The 18,422-nt window shown below is 44.9% G+C and overlaps 1 protein-coding gene across 1 annotated transcript in view; it reads right to left on the reverse strand.

Moving 5' to 3' along the window:
- SDE2 (spliceosome associated SDE2) overlaps positions 1 to 18,422 on the reverse strand; it is a 330,538-nt gene that overhangs the window by 207,856 nt on the left and 104,260 nt on the right. The window contains exon 3 of the mRNA XM_085610407.1: positions 6,085 to 6,196. Within this exon, the coding sequence (XP_085466533.1) occupies positions 6,085 to 6,196 (112 nt within the window). The remainder of the gene's footprint in view (positions 1 to 6,084; positions 6,197 to 18,422) is intronic.

Raw genomic sequence — 18,422 nt, forward strand, 5'->3', positions numbered from 1 at the left:
GGCACACTGGGTCGCACTAAAGGGTTCAATAACTGGGACTTGATAGGGATCTCCCGTATAAAAGACCTATGGGGGACCCAATGGCATGGTGTAGTTTGCCTCACTACAGCAGACATATGAACTAGCACAAACAGAATACTTTAGCTATGCGCAGGTCAAGCACTCACTCCAGGCAAACATCCCACCCGGAACACCCCTTCCAGAGTCCTCCCCCCTAGAGGACAGACTGCTGGACGGTCACTTGCCAGAAAAGGCCATCTCCCTCACATACAAAAAACTCATACACCACACCCCTAACCCCCTAATCGAACTAAGGAGAAAATGGGAGAATGACAGTCTGGAGATAGATGATGAGGAGTGGAGGGAGGCGCTTTCTTCCCCCAAGGAAGTGGCGATATCGGCAAACTTGAGGTTGATTCAACTGAAAATACTACATCGAATTTACCTCTCTGGTAACCGGCTTGTATTGATTGGCAGGAGTGAGGAAGGGCTCTGTAGGAGACAATGTGGTCTGGCAGGGACGTTCATGCATATACTATGGGAGTGCCCCTTGATACAAACCTACTGGAAACAGGTACACGAATGTATGCGTACAGTTTGGGGGGTAGAAATGCGGCTTGAAGCCAAAAGGTGCCTCTTGAACATCTGGGAGCCCACAGATTGGACAGCAAAGGGCAAAATATGGGCGATGCTTGGTCAGACTATAGCAAAAAGCAACATAGCACGCCTTTGGGGGGCAGTAACGCCACCAACACTTAGCGCATGGAAGAAGGACATGGACTGGTGCATGTTGCAAGAGAAGACAGTATATGTTGCCCGGGGTTGCCCCCGGCAATGGACAGCAAGCTGGTCGAAATGGAATGTGTACTGTGGCAACCTGTGTGAGCCTCCCCTGATCCCATCCCTTGAAGAACCATCAACACCTTAATGTGATCTGTAATGTTAACACCTTGTATTATATACCATCGACAGCTGTGATATCTGTATGTGATTCGGACTATGTAACACCGTAAAAGTAATTATTTCCTGCGTGTAATGACCATCATGTTGAACCGTGCCAATAAACAGTTATTAAAAAAAAAAAAAAAGAATAGTTTGTTGAACTTCTGGTTTGAAACCAGAAATTCTGAGCCATGCATGTTTCCTGAGCAGAACGCTGGTATTGGCTTGTCTAGCTGCAGTTTCTGCAGCATCTAACACACATCTGACAGAGGAATTGGAGCCAAGCTTGCCTTCTTGCACTATTTCCTTCCTCCTTTTCCTGTATTCTTCTGGGAGATATTGTAATAGTTCTTCCATCTCATCCCAGTGTGCACTATCATACCTTGCCAATAGGCCTTGTGTGTTGGCTATGAGCCAATGACTGGCTGATTGAGCAGCTACTCTTTTCCAGGAGGCATCTATTAATTTTGATTCTTTATCAGGAGGTGGGGCCTCCCCTGATGTTTGTGAATTTGCCCTTTTACAGGCGTTGGAAACTACTAAAGAATCTGAAGGCAACTGACCCTTAATAAAAACAGGGTCAGATGGAGGGGGTATATATTTTTTGTCCACCCTAGGTGTTAATATGCATGCTCTAACAGCATCCTTAAAAATATTGTCAGCATGACTCATCATACCTTTACCATAGGCAAGGATTGTGATGTTCTGTGAGTGTTTCCTAAGGTTTCAAATAGGAAATCTTCCTCTAGGGCTTATTTATGTACAATCACCCGATGGTAAGTGGCTGCCCTAGCAATCAACTCATAAGCAGTATTATCACCAGGAGGGGAAGGTGTAGCCGGATACAGATCCGGGTCTGTGTCTACAGGTGGGTCTATATTGTAGTCATCCCATGGATCAGGTGTTGGCTGATTATAGGAGTCATCATCATCTATTATATCAGGATTTGTATTTTGAGAACCTGGTGGTGTGATGTGTAAAGGATCTGAAGCTGATATAATAGGTGAAGAAGGTGATGGTGTTTGAGGAATGTTAATAGGACTAATCGCCATGTCCTTTTTCTTTTTGAGGTGAATCTTATATTCAGTATTTATATTCCATTTGGAAGATGGTACTTAGTAGCAATGTGTCCAGTGTCAGGATTTATATGAATTTTCTTCTGCTTTGGATCCAACTTTTGTTTCATTGTCTCTAAAATATGCTCCGGTGGATTTAAAGGAGCTTCTTTATGTTTTGGTGGGAGTTGGATTTGTCCTTTTTGTCTTTGGATCCGGAATGTTTCGGAACCGAAGGGATATCCTCTCGACTCGAGCCCGAAGGCTTGACTTGCTGTTTCGGTGCCGAGCCGGAAAGCGGGGCGTTGGAATCGGAGTCTCGGTGCCTACCACAGCCTGTTGGCAGTGGTGGCCCAATTGCCTTTTATTTAGTTAGAGTGGCTTTTGTGGGCAAAGGGTCTTAGTTACTCACAGCACCCTGTCCAGCTGTAACGTCATAAGACTCTAGTTCGATCTCCAACTCTGAATCGGAGTCCTGGACGGAGAAGGCCTCTTCTTCCGCTGCCAACGCTTCTATCTCTTCTCGCTCGATATCTTCTCCGAAGATATCTGGAGTGTCCTCGATATTCTGCCGATGCAAGTGTCTTTGTCGAGCCCAACGGTCCCGCTGAGTCTTTTTGGATTGGAATGACCGACAAGCGTTGCAGTCTTCCTCTTTATGTTCCGGGGAGAGACAGAGGTTACAGACCTTATGAAGGACGGTGCGCGGGTATTTGGAATGGCACCGAGGACAGAATTAAAGCAGTGTCCGTTCCATTAGCAGAAGACTCAATGATGGATCTTCGAATGGAAGTAGGCAGAAGAAAACGAGCTAGGCCCAAAGGCTGCGGTTGGTGTTTTCTAATAGATAATGAAAGATTTCCCAAATTTTTGATACACAGAAGGTGGAAACGCGATCGAAAACAATACCGACGAGGGTAAGTGAATTGCGAACCGAAGGGATCACGATTGACTGTTTCGAATCGGAGCGCTGCAGTACACGTCGGAACCTGATGGAAAGAAAACAATCTAACAATGGAGTCGATGTCCAAGCACATTATCACTGAAAGGAGCAGTCTCTTTACCTCGTGACTGGAAAAGACTTCTTCAAAGAAAAACAACTTGCAAAAATCCGGACCAAACACTAGATGGCAAGAGTATGCAAAGCATGTGTATCTACCGCACACATACCTCGAACAGAAGTAATCTTTTAGTATAGACTCTTGGATTTCCACTCTCTAAACTAATCTCAAGTAAATGAACCTAGTCCAATTTTGTACTTCGACAAAATCCCTAACTTTGTTTACCAGATTATCTTTTTGCTATCCTACTTCCAGTATGCTTACATTCATAATGATCATATTGCCTCTATCTGCAATCAACTATTAGTATCCAATCTTTATTTTTTTCCATTTCACCTTTAAATTTGATAATGTCCTGCCTTTTGAAGGCTTTGAGGTTGCACCTTCTACATTCCTGCACTAGGAGATCTGAATGACAACGCCAACCTTAGTTTGAGAAATAAGCAAAGCCTAATGATGAGAATATGCACAACTCGAACATGACTAGTGGCTGGTCCTATTGGCTCAGTGTGCTAATGTTGGTTAAACAGTTCTAATTTTCTTTAAAAAACCCTCTTGGTCCACTGGAAATGTGTGTAGATGCGCCAGTACTGAAATGGGGCCAAACTACTTCTGCTTCCCAGTTGCTGAATGATGGACTATCTTGGAATAGGCCAGTTGTTACTTTCTAATGAAACCATCAATGGATTTTCAGATAAACTCTTGTGGAAGGTTAATCCGAGACAAATGTACACGGACCAAAATGCATCAGAGCAGAGTGTGGGAATGCGGATATCTTTCCCCCTTCACTTGCTAGCTAGTAATCTAGTTTAGTTTTCTTTGTAAAGCCATCTCCCCCACACGCTACTGGACTCAACAGTAGTCCTAATGCTTCTTTTCTTCTTCCCTTTTGAAGCTTCTTATGGAGGGGGTGCACACAGAATGAGGATGGTTTGTAAGTACACCCACTTGCAAGTCTCTATTCCAGATCAAGAAGGCAATCTCTTCCTGTGTGAGTGTGAATTTCACAAGTATAATACCACACACAGTCATTAAATCATACCCAACTGTGAAAAATCAGGGATCTAAAGGCGGTCCTAAAGAAATCCATACGACCCGTAGGGCAGTTGTTTTGGGTGAAAAGTGACTTGAAGATGGTGGAAGAACTCATTCTCTGCAAGAGCATCAAACCTGTTTTTAATCTTGCCCACTGACCTCTTAATAAAATGACAGGTTACAATTGAGGTAAACCCTAGGGAATTTAATTCTTACATCCTGCTCCCTCATAGGTGTTTGTTTGATGGTCAAAATAGCGCCCGTCTGGGCAGACTCAATTGTGAAGTATGCCACTAACAGTCTTAGTGGTTGAGACTCCTTTAAAACATGAATAACCACGCCAGAATATGAAGGCATTAAGTTCCTGAGAGTGTTTCTCCTCCTTCCCTAATATTTTTTACTCTATTTCGGACATCGGGCTAAATACTGACCTTTTTAAAGCCTGACAGAATTTGAAAACACATTTTTTTCAGACTTTATCATGCAGGTTAACACCTCCTCCTTTATAGCTTCTGCCTCCAACATCTGTGTTTTGTAAGGCCTGTTATCTGTACTGAGCTCTGCGGCCCCTCTCGCCAGGCCCATGCTATCAAATACTTTAGATAAATCAAATAAAAATTAATTGTTGTGCAAGATGGTCTCTTTGTCACGGTCTAAGCTACCCTTTCTGTCACCTGGTGAGGTATGGGTGTAGGAATAAACTATCCTCTGCAATACTATCCATGTCAGCTCATTTCTACTGAACTCAGAGGTCACAAATTCTTTTTTCACATCTTTCTTATCGGAATAGGAAGAAACTGACAGGAAGGCAGGCAGGTGTTTCTGAAGGCTTCTTCCACATCAGCTTGTATGCAGAATTCCTCTTGGCTTCCGCATTTACTCCTAAATTGTTAAACCTTCTGGGGCCTTGGGACAGTGGGGACACAGACCACATTTGTCACCTAATTTGTTCCAGTCACTGAACTCTCGAACATGAATGAAAGATCCTCTTTTATGCCAGCATATGTTGCCCACATGGTGTGGAGAAAGTTTAGGGGTAATTTAACTTGTTCGTATTTCTTGCCCCTTTCATGAATGCTAGAGACCTCACACTGTGCTACACAGTCACTGTTAGTATCATTCTTCTGCTTTGCCTGGCATGCTTGAAATGCTGTATACCCCAAACTAGCTTCACTGATTCTACAACTATATATACACATTTCAATTATAAATATCTTGGCTACTACATGATTCACATCGATATTAGTCGAAATAACTTCTGAGTCTCTCTACATCAGAGTTGTTTTTAAGCATTTTCAAGAGACCCAACTAGCCGACATGGCAGATTCTAAGAGATCAACTCAAGAAACAATACTGATACTGAGCAGAAGAAGCCAGGCACGGTGCCTGTATAGCTAGCTGTCAGCACTAAGAGGTTCAGAGACAGCACACCAAACTTGTGGCACAGATTCCCAGCACTCAAACTTCTAGAGGAGGGCTGTAGCAGGAACATCATAAGTGGAGAATCTGAGGCAGCAGTATGGAACAGCTTGCAAAAGGCACGTGTTCGCCGTCTAGGTTGCTTCCCCAGCATCATTATGAAAGTCACATCAGAACATGCACCTGACATAGAAATTACACTAACTGGTGACGCTTAATTTATAATGGAATCTTGAAAGCAATGTCTTATGGTAAAATGCCCCAACTGGAAAATGTAGCCCCTCCCGCATCTTTCTTCTCCCACTATACCTTAAACAATAATGGTTGCTACCATTAATTCTATTTCACTATTGTAAATTTGCAGCACACATTTTAAGGGAAATCTAACACATTAATCTAGGAATGTTGTAAATGCCGCCTGTCCTAAAATCAAGTAGCTTAAGTTCAAGACCTGCAATTTGTATTATGTTTTTAAATTTCTCTTACTACATACTGTAAGTGGTTGCAGGTTCTCAATCGTAAGTCATTTTATATTTATAACCAATGTAAAAATAGTGTCATTAACATCTTACGCATTTTCATGGTTAACATCACGAAGTCGTCTTCCGCTTAAATCTCGACAAGCCTCTCTGTTTGTTGTCTTTTCAATTTGAGCACCAAGAGCTCGCAGCATAGATCCAAACCCTTAAAAATAAATAAAATTAAAGTAAAAAGATGTTACAATTATATCATGGTCATTGCTGAATTGTCTACAAGCTGTGTCATCCTAATGTTAGATCTTACAAACCTGGCCAATGAACTACAACGTATCCATAAAGTCACAACATGTGATCACTAAGTCCAGCTCTGTGGCTCTTAGATTTTGATAACCGTGCTTCTTCACCCATGGTTCGCGGACCCCTGTTGGTCCATGGTGCCTTTTCAGGCGCACCAAAGACATATATGACCTCTAACCCTTATTTTCTACCAATAATCATGCACATTTTTAGATCAATAACGGTAGAAAGGTGGTTTCTCTTACAAGGATAACTATTTCATCAGGTTATAATAATACTTAAAGTCTATTGTATTACTCCCCAATGTATCTGATGTATGTATTACTAAAATCAATAGTCATATTTAAAACTTAGTGAGAAAATTACTAATTCAGGTCAGAGTAAGTGTGAATGTACACAGTCACTTTACACATTCCAGCTTGAACTAGCAATTGGCTTCTGACTAAAAACACTTCTGAATTGATTATAACTTACAAAAAAAAAATCATACCCATGTACACACTTAGGGAGCCACAGTTATAGCTGCGCAGTAATCTATGGACATATACACAAGTAGACTGGCAAAAAGTCCCCTCCGGGCTGCATGTTCTGCTGTGTTTTATGCAAAGGCACTTACAGATTTCAATCACCTACACATACTGTATTGAAAGGGGGGTGTAGCAGAGCGGACATTCAAGTGCCATGCACATTAGGCAGCATGTCCTCCTAGCTTTTACGCAATCTCTGTCTTTGTCACCTTTTAGGCCACAAAGACCCTGCATGGTCTCCAGCTTTGGCCATAATAAGCTTGATTACCCTTTGTTTGTCCGAGGCCAGAGACAATCCAGTTACTACTTCGGTCTCACTACTTCTGGTGAGAGCTCTGATTTCATACGGTGAGCTGTTGATTTGAGAATGTGGTCCCTGCCTTATACCAGTGTGTATTCACTCACATGTTTAAACATGCAGTTGCAGAGGAACGCAGATGTGTTGAGTTCATATAATGTTTACTTGTATGTTTATGTGTTGCGTTTTAGGTACAAATTGTTTATATGGCTGGGGATTCCAGTTGTGATTCAATGGGGTCCGGGAAGGTCAACAGGTTAAGCACCACAATGATTTAGAAAAAAAAAAGCTCACTTTGGCCCGTTAACAAAATGTTGCATTTGTTGTTGCTTTCAAGTGTGGTTATTAGCAAATGGTTTGTGCAGTGTTGTACACAAACATTCCTGTTTCTGAGAAAAAAATTAATACAACATAAAACTCTCTCCAGCATTGACAGGTGGCATTCATAGTGAGAACGTGGTATGTAAAATAATGCACGACTGAAGGAAAAGAGGCAACAGAAATAAATAATGCACCATAGTGCTCCTCATTTACTACTGACTTGATAGATTTCTCTGTCTTGAATAGTAATGTTGAGTTGTCTAAAGTTTTGAAAAACGTGCTTCACTTTTAATCTAATAAAATAACAAAAATAAAGCCAGCCCATATTTTCAGTCACATTACTACCATTAGACAATTACCCACTGAAACCAACGTTGAGCTAGGATGGTAATGATGTGGACAGGCATCATTATCGAATGACAACACACTACACGTTAAACATCTCCGCGTCACTTTAATGTCCCTAACAAAGCCCTACGTTCATAGGTTGCTTCCAAAGTATTCACAGTCCAAAGAAATGTCGCCGCTGAAGAGGAAAACATCAAACATATTATATTTTGAGTAACTTCCCAAGCAAGGCTAGCATCAAAAGTCAGAATCAACCGAGTAATGTCATGTGAATGTGCAGAGAAGCCTAAGTGGCGGCTTTAGATTAAAGTTCATACCAGGTGAGGATGGTGTGATCTACTTCGGAAAAAGGATAGTGACTCAATGTCCAACAGAGACAGAAGACACAAATAAATGCATAAATAAATGGCCTAGAAACAGATTCCATATTCACAAGCTTCTGGATAGAACAGTGCACATGTGCTGCACATATCTGTTGACACTGACAGAAAAACAATCATTCATCACCAACTAAGTGAAGAGTTCTTTGCCATCTAACGGACAGGATTTCTTGTATGCCACTCTGGATTTGCAGATATCCAGGGCCCAATTAAGAGGTAATTCAGTTAATACAAAATTAGACAATCAAGGAAAAAAGGGTTACATGCACTGATGGCCACACCCAGGCCCAATTTCCAATCTGAGTCCAACTGCCTTGCACGAATAGCAAACCTGCTCCAGGTGCCTGCCCCTTCTACCCCTGCGTTCCATCCTCTGAAGGCACCCCCCTTTGATTGGGGGTTTAAAACGGAAGCTGCAGCGTGAATGTGCACAAGATGCACCCAGTGGGCCTACCGATGACGTGCCAAAGGCTAGCCCATCTACATTCATTCACACTCAGATTGCAACCAGCGCCTGGATCCCTGGATCTCTTCCGCCTCAGTCAGAGGTCAGGTTGGGTTACTCTAACCCCAGCCTGCTCAAATTTAACCAGGACCTTTCCTCACTATGTTTGCGAGCATATCCCCACCTTTTTAGGATTCGCCTAGGCAGCGCGCATGCGCTGTCTAGGAGGACCTTTAGCCATCGGTCTTCACTTTTCAAGCACCGCACTCGTGCTTGTGGCGGCATCCACCTTGCGGGAGCGAGCAGCGGCGCGCCACGAGTGCAGTGCTTGAAAAGTGAAGACTGCTCTCCCAAGCGAGCGTGTGCACCACTCGTGGGCTCACCTCCTGCTCCCCCTGCGGCCGGGGGGCCACGCCACGCTCCCTCACGCTTGTTCATTATTTTCATGTGGAGTTGGGGGAACAGATTTTGTTTGTGGCCTTAATTTGAGATAGGAGTGTAATTTCTTCATCTAAATGGGTATCGTCAGACAGCACAAGTTAGACACAACCCTTACACACTAATGTGCACATACAGAACATGACAGTTAGCAAAGCACTGTCAAAGCAACAGCACTGTCGGCTGTATGTCCTGTTTCTTTCACTGCATTGCTCCACTTTAAGGGCATTCTCAGTACGACTCTTCGAGCTTCATCTTGAAAAATTACAGCCGCGCGCCTTTTAATGTTAGGTAGTGGTACATCGCTGCTTCTAGGCAGATCCAACTTTGGTTGCGGGAAAGCTCACCACTCGCAGTTCCTTTGCAGACGACTGCCTGCACTAGGCATGATCCTATCCCCCATTTTCTCTCCCAGCAGCTGCATCAAGTAATTCACATTCAAGGAGCTGGGAGCATTCCCCTCCTTCCCCCTTCGTTCACTTTTCCTTAGCGGAAAGACTTTCAGAGCAAAAGTCTTTACAAATACATATTAGAATGCTGGTTTCCTATGTACTTTTATTTCTTTGCACAACATACCTCAAAGGAACCTGGGAGTTACTTACTTGCCACATGCCATCCCACCCAGCCATTCACCCCTCCCACAACACTGCTTGCCCGCCCCCACTACCACCTCTCCAAGAGCAAAAGAAAATGTTTTTCAACATTCTGCTTCTCTTTTGTTCTGATTACGCCTACTTATGGAATGCACTGGCTGCGACCGCCTCTAATAACTGCCTTGCGTGTCTCACGTTCACCGATGTGAAACTGTAGCAGTTGCAATCCACCACTCCGTGACCGATTTCTGTACCCACTGATCACAGCACTAGCTAATCACCACTTCTAACGCTGTGCCTTCACCGTGCTCACTGAAGGGATACCCACACGTATTCAAAATTTGGCATCTTAAACCGCAGTGACTTGGCGGACATTCCCCTGCTGTAACTTCTTTTCATACTACCGAGTCAAGCACTGCATCAGCAATTCTGTTTTAAAGCTACAGCCCAAATAATTCCCAAGTCCAATTTTTAGAGGACGGTCTAACACATGAAAAACAATACTCTGTATTTAGTGGATTCACAAATAAAACAAGCATTGGCATAGCCAATAGGTCTTACCTTTGGGACCTTATAAGTGTTTAGCCATGCAACACAATATCCTTGGTGCAACAACATCAACTGTTGCATGGGTAAACACTTATAAGGTCCTAAAGGCGAGACCTATTGGCTATGCAAATGCTTGTTTTAAGGTGCTTTCACTAGCCTCCTCTGCCACTTTACATGCCCGGTCCCGTCCTTTCACTCCTGAGTCTCAGATGCAGGCCACCTCCTTCCCTATAACTCTACCACCCACCCATTATCTCTCTGAAATGATGCTCATCAATACAGGCTCTAAAACCAAGCACACCCTGGACGTTTGGGATCTAGTTGTTGCCAAGACTCCCGACTTGCTCTTTCTAATGGAAATCTGGTTTAATCCCACCTCCACCCCTGAAATAGCCACCATAATTCCACTGGACCACAGTATACTTAGCAGGAGAGAACAAATAAACCTGGTGGCAGAGTGGCCCTCATTTACTGATCCACCCTTAAATGTTGCATTATTTCATCTGATGCAAGCAACTGGATTGATTACCTTAGATTCAAAATCAGCTCCATTAGCTCACCTGCATTGGGAGGGATTGTTTAAACTTCTGCTCATTTCTCTTGGCCTCAAGGCAATGCCTTTCTTTGTGCCAAGTTACCCCTTGCGGTGAAAAGTATGTGTGACTAGCACTACCAACATAATATAACTGTTCAACATAACTGTTTAGGCGTAGTCTTCCGACCACCATCCTACTCCACCACAGTGGGTTGAAGCATGCCCAGAAGCCATCTAAAGAAAAGTAAGGCCAACAGGCAAGTCTTGAGGAAAAGGAAGTAAGGAGTATCAGTAAAAGCTACTGGGGTGAACAACTTTACTAATTGGCAAGTCCAGTTAGCTTTCTACAAAGTTTGCACAAAAGAGCATTCCTGGAACTCAAGGGTGCAAAAGATGAAGACGTGTGCATCAGTGCCCAAAGCACAAGGCAATCACTTGTGCCAGTAGCTCAGCATCAGAAAAGGCCAGGCAAAACACAATCCCAAATCCATCTAGCCACACATGTGAAAAAGCAGAATTGACGAGAACTGCAAACTGTGTGAACTGCAGGCAGAGTAAATACTCGCACAACTTGAGGTAGACAGCAGAAACCCAGCAGTACAGGACAGAACAGGAGTTCAGCAGGTTAAGTCCAGGACATTTTGAAGGAAATAAATCACACCACAGCCAGGGGATAGTGCAGAGGTAGGATAGGGAACTCACCTCAAGATACAGGCAGAAAACAATCACAGACTCAGAGACACAAAAAATGAGCTCAGAGGTCAGAGAAGCACCTGGAAAAGCATGAGGAGCAGCAGAGTAAACAAGAGTGAGTGACAAATTGCCCAGCATAAATCACTAAGTATTCTTCCAGATAAGCTGGGCCATTTATAAACCTCACCCTGAATGGGAATACTAGTCTTATTCAAGGGATGAGTTCCTCAAGCCAAATGTACCAGTTTCAAAGAAAAATAGAAACACGGTAGATGGTCCCAGTGGAGTTCCTTAAAGCAGCTTGGCCTTAAGGAGGAACATGATCTACCAATGACAGTTGATCAGGAAGTTCAAAAAAGTAAGGCCGACAGCCACAGGAAATATCACACTGAGGAGCTAAGTGGGAGCCTCTAACCAGCATCAACTCATGGAAAGCCTTGATGAGTTCCCGACTCTTCAGTAGCTGAACCCCCAGTGAAAAGCAGTTGGGGTTCGAACATGAGTAAGGATTTTGATTTTCCGAAGACTGGACTATATATCGAACAGCCCTAACAGTCTGCACCTGGAGGAGGGGAGCAATCCAAACTGCAGGAGCACATAAGGACTACTTATGGAAAGCAAAGTAAAAGACCTGGAGTCTATATAGGGGCCTACTCTTGGGGGCACTTCAAGTGGCACAATTGCCTGAGAGTTGCCTCCTTACTTTCTGAGTAGGCTGGTCTCTGTGGAAGAACAAGCAAGTAGAAATAGAAAGGCAGACAACCGAGTCATCTATTCTCACATTTCGTTTGCTTATGCCTTAAACTGGGAATGCTTGTGGGACCAACATACAGTGCAGAACACGACCTCAGATTAGTCCAACCTTGGATTGCATATTATTGGTAAGGCATTCAGTTAATAAATGGCTATGGCTGCGGCTTCCCTTGGAGTTTACTTACTTTGGTTACTTAGTGTCAGATGAGTAATTAGGTTTTGAGACCACATACTCTTTGTATCTAAAATACCCCTTTTAATTACTCTGAAAGATTCTGCTATTGTTTCCTTTACTATCAAGCATGGCTGATGTGTTTCACTCCAGCTCCAAGTTAGCTCTCAAACAACCACACATATCACTTAAAGCAATGTCATGCTCTTTCATAAAGATCATTCAGGTTCTTGAGGCAGCCTCTTACCTCTTTCTTAACTGGACCAAGTCTTATTCATTCCATCAGCATCAGAATATTTCCCCCTTCATCAAGAATCTGGAGGAGACCGTTAGATGACTAAGCTTTTCCTTTAGATAACTATCGATTTGCTAGAGGGCAACCTCATTGGAACAATGAGCTCTCTTAGAACCCAGTTGGAGTTCTGGCCAACGCTGCCTCTCTACCCGTGGGTGCATCGCCTTCCAAAAAAGGTAATGTTGCCTCATCTATTATACCATATTGCGAACATACAGATTTTCCTTAACTACGTTTTTTAGAAAGTTTGGCGCCCTTTTAAGTGACATCTTTTGGTGTAATTGTCATTAGAGTCGATCTGGCCAATTGCACCTCCCAGTTGATCAAGGAGGGTTAAGAGTATTCAACTTCAAGAGATATTGCCTGGCAGTCAACTGTAATGGCTGTCCCGGTGGCTTTCAGAGCTCTTGCTGGAGGACACCGGCGCAGTCACCTCCAACCCCTGACCCAACTCCAGACTCAAACAGCAGTGTACAACCTAACGCTTCTGAGTGTTAACTCTAGCCACAACCCCTCTAGACTGGTGTCAGTGGAATAATGGTGCCTTGCCTGCAGGCTGGCAATTACCAAGCAAGCTGCACTACTCGGCCTTCCTAAACATAGGGAAGCATGTTTGAGAGAAAATACCTACAGCAATGGCAAAGGTGTGTCATCAAGACTGTAGGAAATGTATTCCAAATGGGACAGTTAATGCCTTTTCACCTGCTTAGGGAGCACATTAAAATACATCAATTTCTTATGCATGGTTACATCCTTAGATCCAAGTGAGGGTAACTGCCACTGAGCAAGTGACACACTTATTTATATATACACTATATGTGCTTGGGTCAGGGGAAGGGAACATCACTTGGCTTTATAAAGCCCCACATTCATATCATTGCAATGTTTGTGGGACGCTTGGGAAGCAGAGATCTGAACGGCAATCCATAATAAAGAGTGGAATAGGGTGCTTGAACAAACCAAAAGCTAAGCTTAAACTGATTTTAAAAAATCATCTTGCACAGAGCGTATCTTTACTGAGCAAAGGTACATAAACTTTCGCAGTGCTAGTGCTGCCTGCTCACGTTGTGCAACCTCTAATGCAGATTTACACCATGGGCTGCCCATACCTCGCAGCATTTTGGCCAAGAGTCATACAATCACCAGCAAAGTGTTTGTCTACCCCCAGCAGTTCGGAGATTTGTGCCCTAGGCCTATTTAAAAGACAAAAAGGTTGCAAATTAGCAGTCCGATTTCCAAGTTTGGGACTTCTGGAGGACAAAAGAGCGGTCACAATGATAGGTAAGGTCTCACTCGCATCTCGAATGATGGCCAGGCAGAAGACTTAAGAAATGGAGCCAGGTTGGGAGCAGGGCTCTGCACAAAGTAGAAGCCAGTTGACTCAGGAAGCACCTGAAGGGAAGGGACTGGGTGAAGATCTGGGATGTTCGAGGAAAGACAAAGAAATAATACCATGTCCCTATAAACCCAATTGCTCGCCCTCTACTGCAGTTACTGCCACAGACTCCCTGGTCTATACTGGTGGAAGGCTCTATGCTGCTCTGCTCCTTCATTCCAATTGTTGTCTGGACTTGCCTCCACGTTTCTTGGCACAATATCTACGGCCATACCCGTTTACACTTTTAAATGTTGTCCATGGGCTACCATATGGTGTGTGCCAATGCCCCTGATCCTCCTCCCACTCATTCATATTAACTTATGAAACAATAATCATCATTTTGAACAGATACTGGTGCTAGACAAGACCTATCTCATAGGATTACTCATCTCAGAGCCTAGAGAAGTTTACTCTAAATGTTCATAACTGTTGTTTAAAAGCGTTACATACCTTAAGAGATATGTCCGTGAAGTTAGGTTTTATTCTATCTTAGACTATATGCAAGGGGCATGAGTTCATGAATATGACCAGTTGATCCATCATTCTTGTACGCCACTGCTATCGTCAATATTTTTTCATATGGGGAATTTGAATCTCTTGCATCGTTAATTAGATCACTATAAAATGCACAGTTGTATAATATAAAAATTCCAATAAAGACAATTATTTTAAAAAAGTTAACTCTCAAACTTTCTGAAAGCACAACAGATACACATTTTGTCAAAAGGACAGTCATTGAAAGTTACACTCCCAGAAATGGAAAGGAATGACCTGGAAGAGAAACTGACTGAACATGTAAATAGATCTTGCTGCCTTACAAACCCAAGGACACATTTCTTTCAGTAATTTTATATTGATCTCCTAACTGTGATTGGGATTCCCTATCTTGCCACATGTCATCCATCTTCTTTAATTAGTCAGAATCAGAGCACAGTTACATTTTACTTCAAAGTGCACTTCTCTATGCTGCATCCGTTAAATGCAAGTATACAAGGAGTTGAGAGAATGGTATTATCAGGAGGGAGGATGCATATTCACAATGAAGATACTCTTCGTGACATGAACGTAGATGTCTGGAAAGCACTTTCATCCACTGGAAGAGTACATTTTTGGTTTCCAAATATAGGGTGAGAGGCAACTAGACATTTTTAATGCACACCACAAGGGCTGATTGAAGGGAGTGTTGAAGTGTCTCCAGAAGTATGTTATAGCTAGCCCACTCCGCAAAGTTAGTATTTTCGGGTATATGGTATGATGAAGCAGATTTCAAATATGATAAACTAAAGTGCAATCTATGGGGAGTTGGTGTGAAAAGATAAATAATTAGGTGGTGGGGTGCAGAATTCCTCCATACACTGATACAATAGGAACAAAACATGAACTGATGCATGGCAGCAGCAAGGACTACGCATGAAAGTAGAGGCAGCCACTAGAAATGTGAAACGGTGAGGTAACCACGGAAAGTGAACTGAGGGAGTAAGTGATGCCACACTGACCCTCAAGTCTTCCTTAAGCAAGTAAAGTGAAACATGTATTAGAATACACACAACTAAAAGCCCAACATGGAGAGGGGCCAGGAAATAAAATATCATCTACTGGTACCACACATCAAGCAAGTTAAGTGAGTGGGACATACTGAAATCAGAGGAATGCTGGAAGGAATGTGTAAGGCCAGGCATTCTTATGCACCTTGTCCTGGGCGCCACAGCTTTTTAACAGCCATTCTTGATGCAACGACTGTTCAACAAAACCATTCCTACATTTCCCACTTATGTTCTATGGGTACGGTAAAACAAAAAAACATATGCCCCGTTCACACTGAGGTGAAAACAGATGTCTCTGGACTAGCGTGCAACTAGGCAATCTAAAAATTGCTTTATGCAGAAAATCTCTAGCCCCAGAGCTCAAAGACTGTCTGCCTAGACTGTGGGGCCTATTCACAAACATCATTTTGTCGTACACTATACAACAGTACTACTAACGCACTACAAAATGCTATTCATAAACCTAAGTGTGAAGGTTCCACCTCCACCTTTCCTATCTTTTTCTGTGTTGAGATCTCTGCTCTGATGGAGGAGTTTCCGGAGGTGCAAGTATACGTTTTAGTAGTAAATCTAAGAGGGAGAAAGGGGAGTGGCTAGAAAACAAGGAATACTTACTACAAAATGGCGGGGGGTTAAGGGAGCGCGCAAGGAAGGGCGTAGGGAGAGATGTGCACCCACCTACAAAAAAGTAAATCAGCTCCTGTTCACAAACTGCACTTCTAAAGTTACCGCAGCCAGAGGCGTGGCTAAGCAACATGGCCGACAGGATGTGAGCCTCTTGAGCTCGCGGTCCGTCCGTCCGTAAATCCTTTTAAAATCCTGTAAAAGGCAAACCATAAATAGCAGAAAGATTGGGATCGGTTAGCGCCGATCCCCTGAATCGAATGGCCTGAGCTGCGAAGAAATATAACACTAACACCCTAAGCAGCAAGGAACAAGGAGGCCGCTGCTCTGGCCTTCGGGTGGAGGCGGCCTGAGGCGGAACCTGTACACGGCTCCCCCTGCGCTGGAGCAGAACGGGACTGGCGCTCAACAACTTTCCTCACCTGTACTACCCCGCAGTCATAGAACCTGTGGAGGAACCAGTGGATCCCGACGGAGAACGGCGACCCTGGCCGGGGCCTGAGGGGCGGGGCGGCCGAGGCGCCTATCAACAGTTCCCTCTGTGGCGACTGCTGGTGGGACAAAGCTGGTGTGCGGGCAGCGCTCCGGAGGGGGCCCTATTCTCCTCCTCGTGCCCAGCTGCAGATATCGGCAGCGAGCGGATCCTTGTGAGTTTTCAGAGAGGTGAGGGCCCATTCCGCTGCCGTGGCGACTTGAGACGCAGCCGCAGCCCAGAGCAGTGGGCTGGCGCATCAGGGGGCACATTTTGCACTAGATTAAGTCTGGACAACGTCTGCCTGCTTGCAACTGCTTGAAACTGCTGATACTCGGCAGGCACGACAGAAGGTCCCCCACATGTGGTGAGCCACGCAGTGGCCGAGACTGGTACGGGGGCGGAGGCATCCCTAGACGGCCATCAATCCTGCCGCCGCAGCGGACTGACCAAGGGAGATCACCAGCGCCTGGAGGTACTGAGGGACGCTGCAGCTGGCACTGTGCATGGCCAGGCCCTGAGCTTGGAGTGGCCTGGAATGGTGCCGGGTTGAGTCCCCCCCCACCACTGGATTGAACAGCAATAGTAAGATCTACGGGGGTGGCTAGATGCACATTCACCTCCTTCCACCTGCGACAGCTTATAGGGACAGCGCAGTGGGTGTTATCTTCCTACAATGCCAGCGGGGTGAGTCAGCTATGTTGCCCAGTGACATTTCAACTGTAGATTAGAACTGCGAAGGGAGAGAGTGATTCGGGACGCACTTTGGAGGAAGCGGCGCTCCCTGCAGTGACATGAGAACAGTGTTTAAGTGAACAGCACTAAGGTGCGGCGGGGCGCCCACCCTAAAGGTGAGACGGCAAAGAGGGAGCCGCCACTTCAGCTTTAAGTTTGGGGTTAGGTCTCCTAGCAGTGGCTGATGTGGCGAGGCGGAAGCAGCCGCCAAGAAGACATATAAAGCTGATCGAGCACTGTGAAAGTCACATGTCCCTTAGACGGCTGGAAAGTTGGGGCAGCAATATACCACTCGTGAGGAGGACCGATCACAGAGCCTCAGCAGTGGTGCACCCTGTGTGAAGGGGACCTTAATATGGGCAAGGAAAAGACACACGAACCGACCGGCCCCAACACTATACCTCAATACACGACCCCCCGGCACCTCACATGGGGTTGACGAGACAAACTGGGGGAACGGAGCGAGAGTTAGAGGGGGAAATCCAGGCTTTACCCCTCCAACCCACGAGAACAGAATTAATGGCGGCCATCCAGGGCTCCAGGAAGGCACTGGAGGACCGCATAGACACGGTCTCAATTTATGTTAACCCACTACGAGCGGACATCCCGCAAGTGGCTGTAAAAGTCACTAGCGCCGAAGCGGACATAGTGGAGTTGAAAGGGGATGTGGTAACGCTCAAGTCACAAGAGGAACAGATGGCCATGGCCACGGGGGCTCTAGAGAGCCGTGCGGAGGATGCAGAGGGTAGGGCACAGCGCAGTAACATACCAGTGCTGGGCATACTGGAAAAAGCAGAACAGAGAGCCGCTGAGCAATTCCCAGAACATTGGATCCGCACTCAACCACGACCCAAGGGATTGTCGGACAGGTTTGTGGTAGAGAGAGCTCATAGAGCCCTGGTCCCGCCTCCGCCCCCCGGGCGGGGGAGGGGGGAGGGGGGGGGGGGGTTGGCAGGCCCGAGCAATGATAGCCAAAATCCTGAACTACCGGGACAGAGACTGCATCTTGCGGGCAGCCCGGGAACACCAGAATC

This window comes from Triturus cristatus, chromosome 6, assembly GCF_964204655.1.
Source record: "Triturus cristatus chromosome 6, aTriCri1.1, whole genome shotgun sequence".
NCBI lineage: Eukaryota > Metazoa > Chordata > Amphibia > Caudata > Salamandridae > Triturus > Triturus cristatus.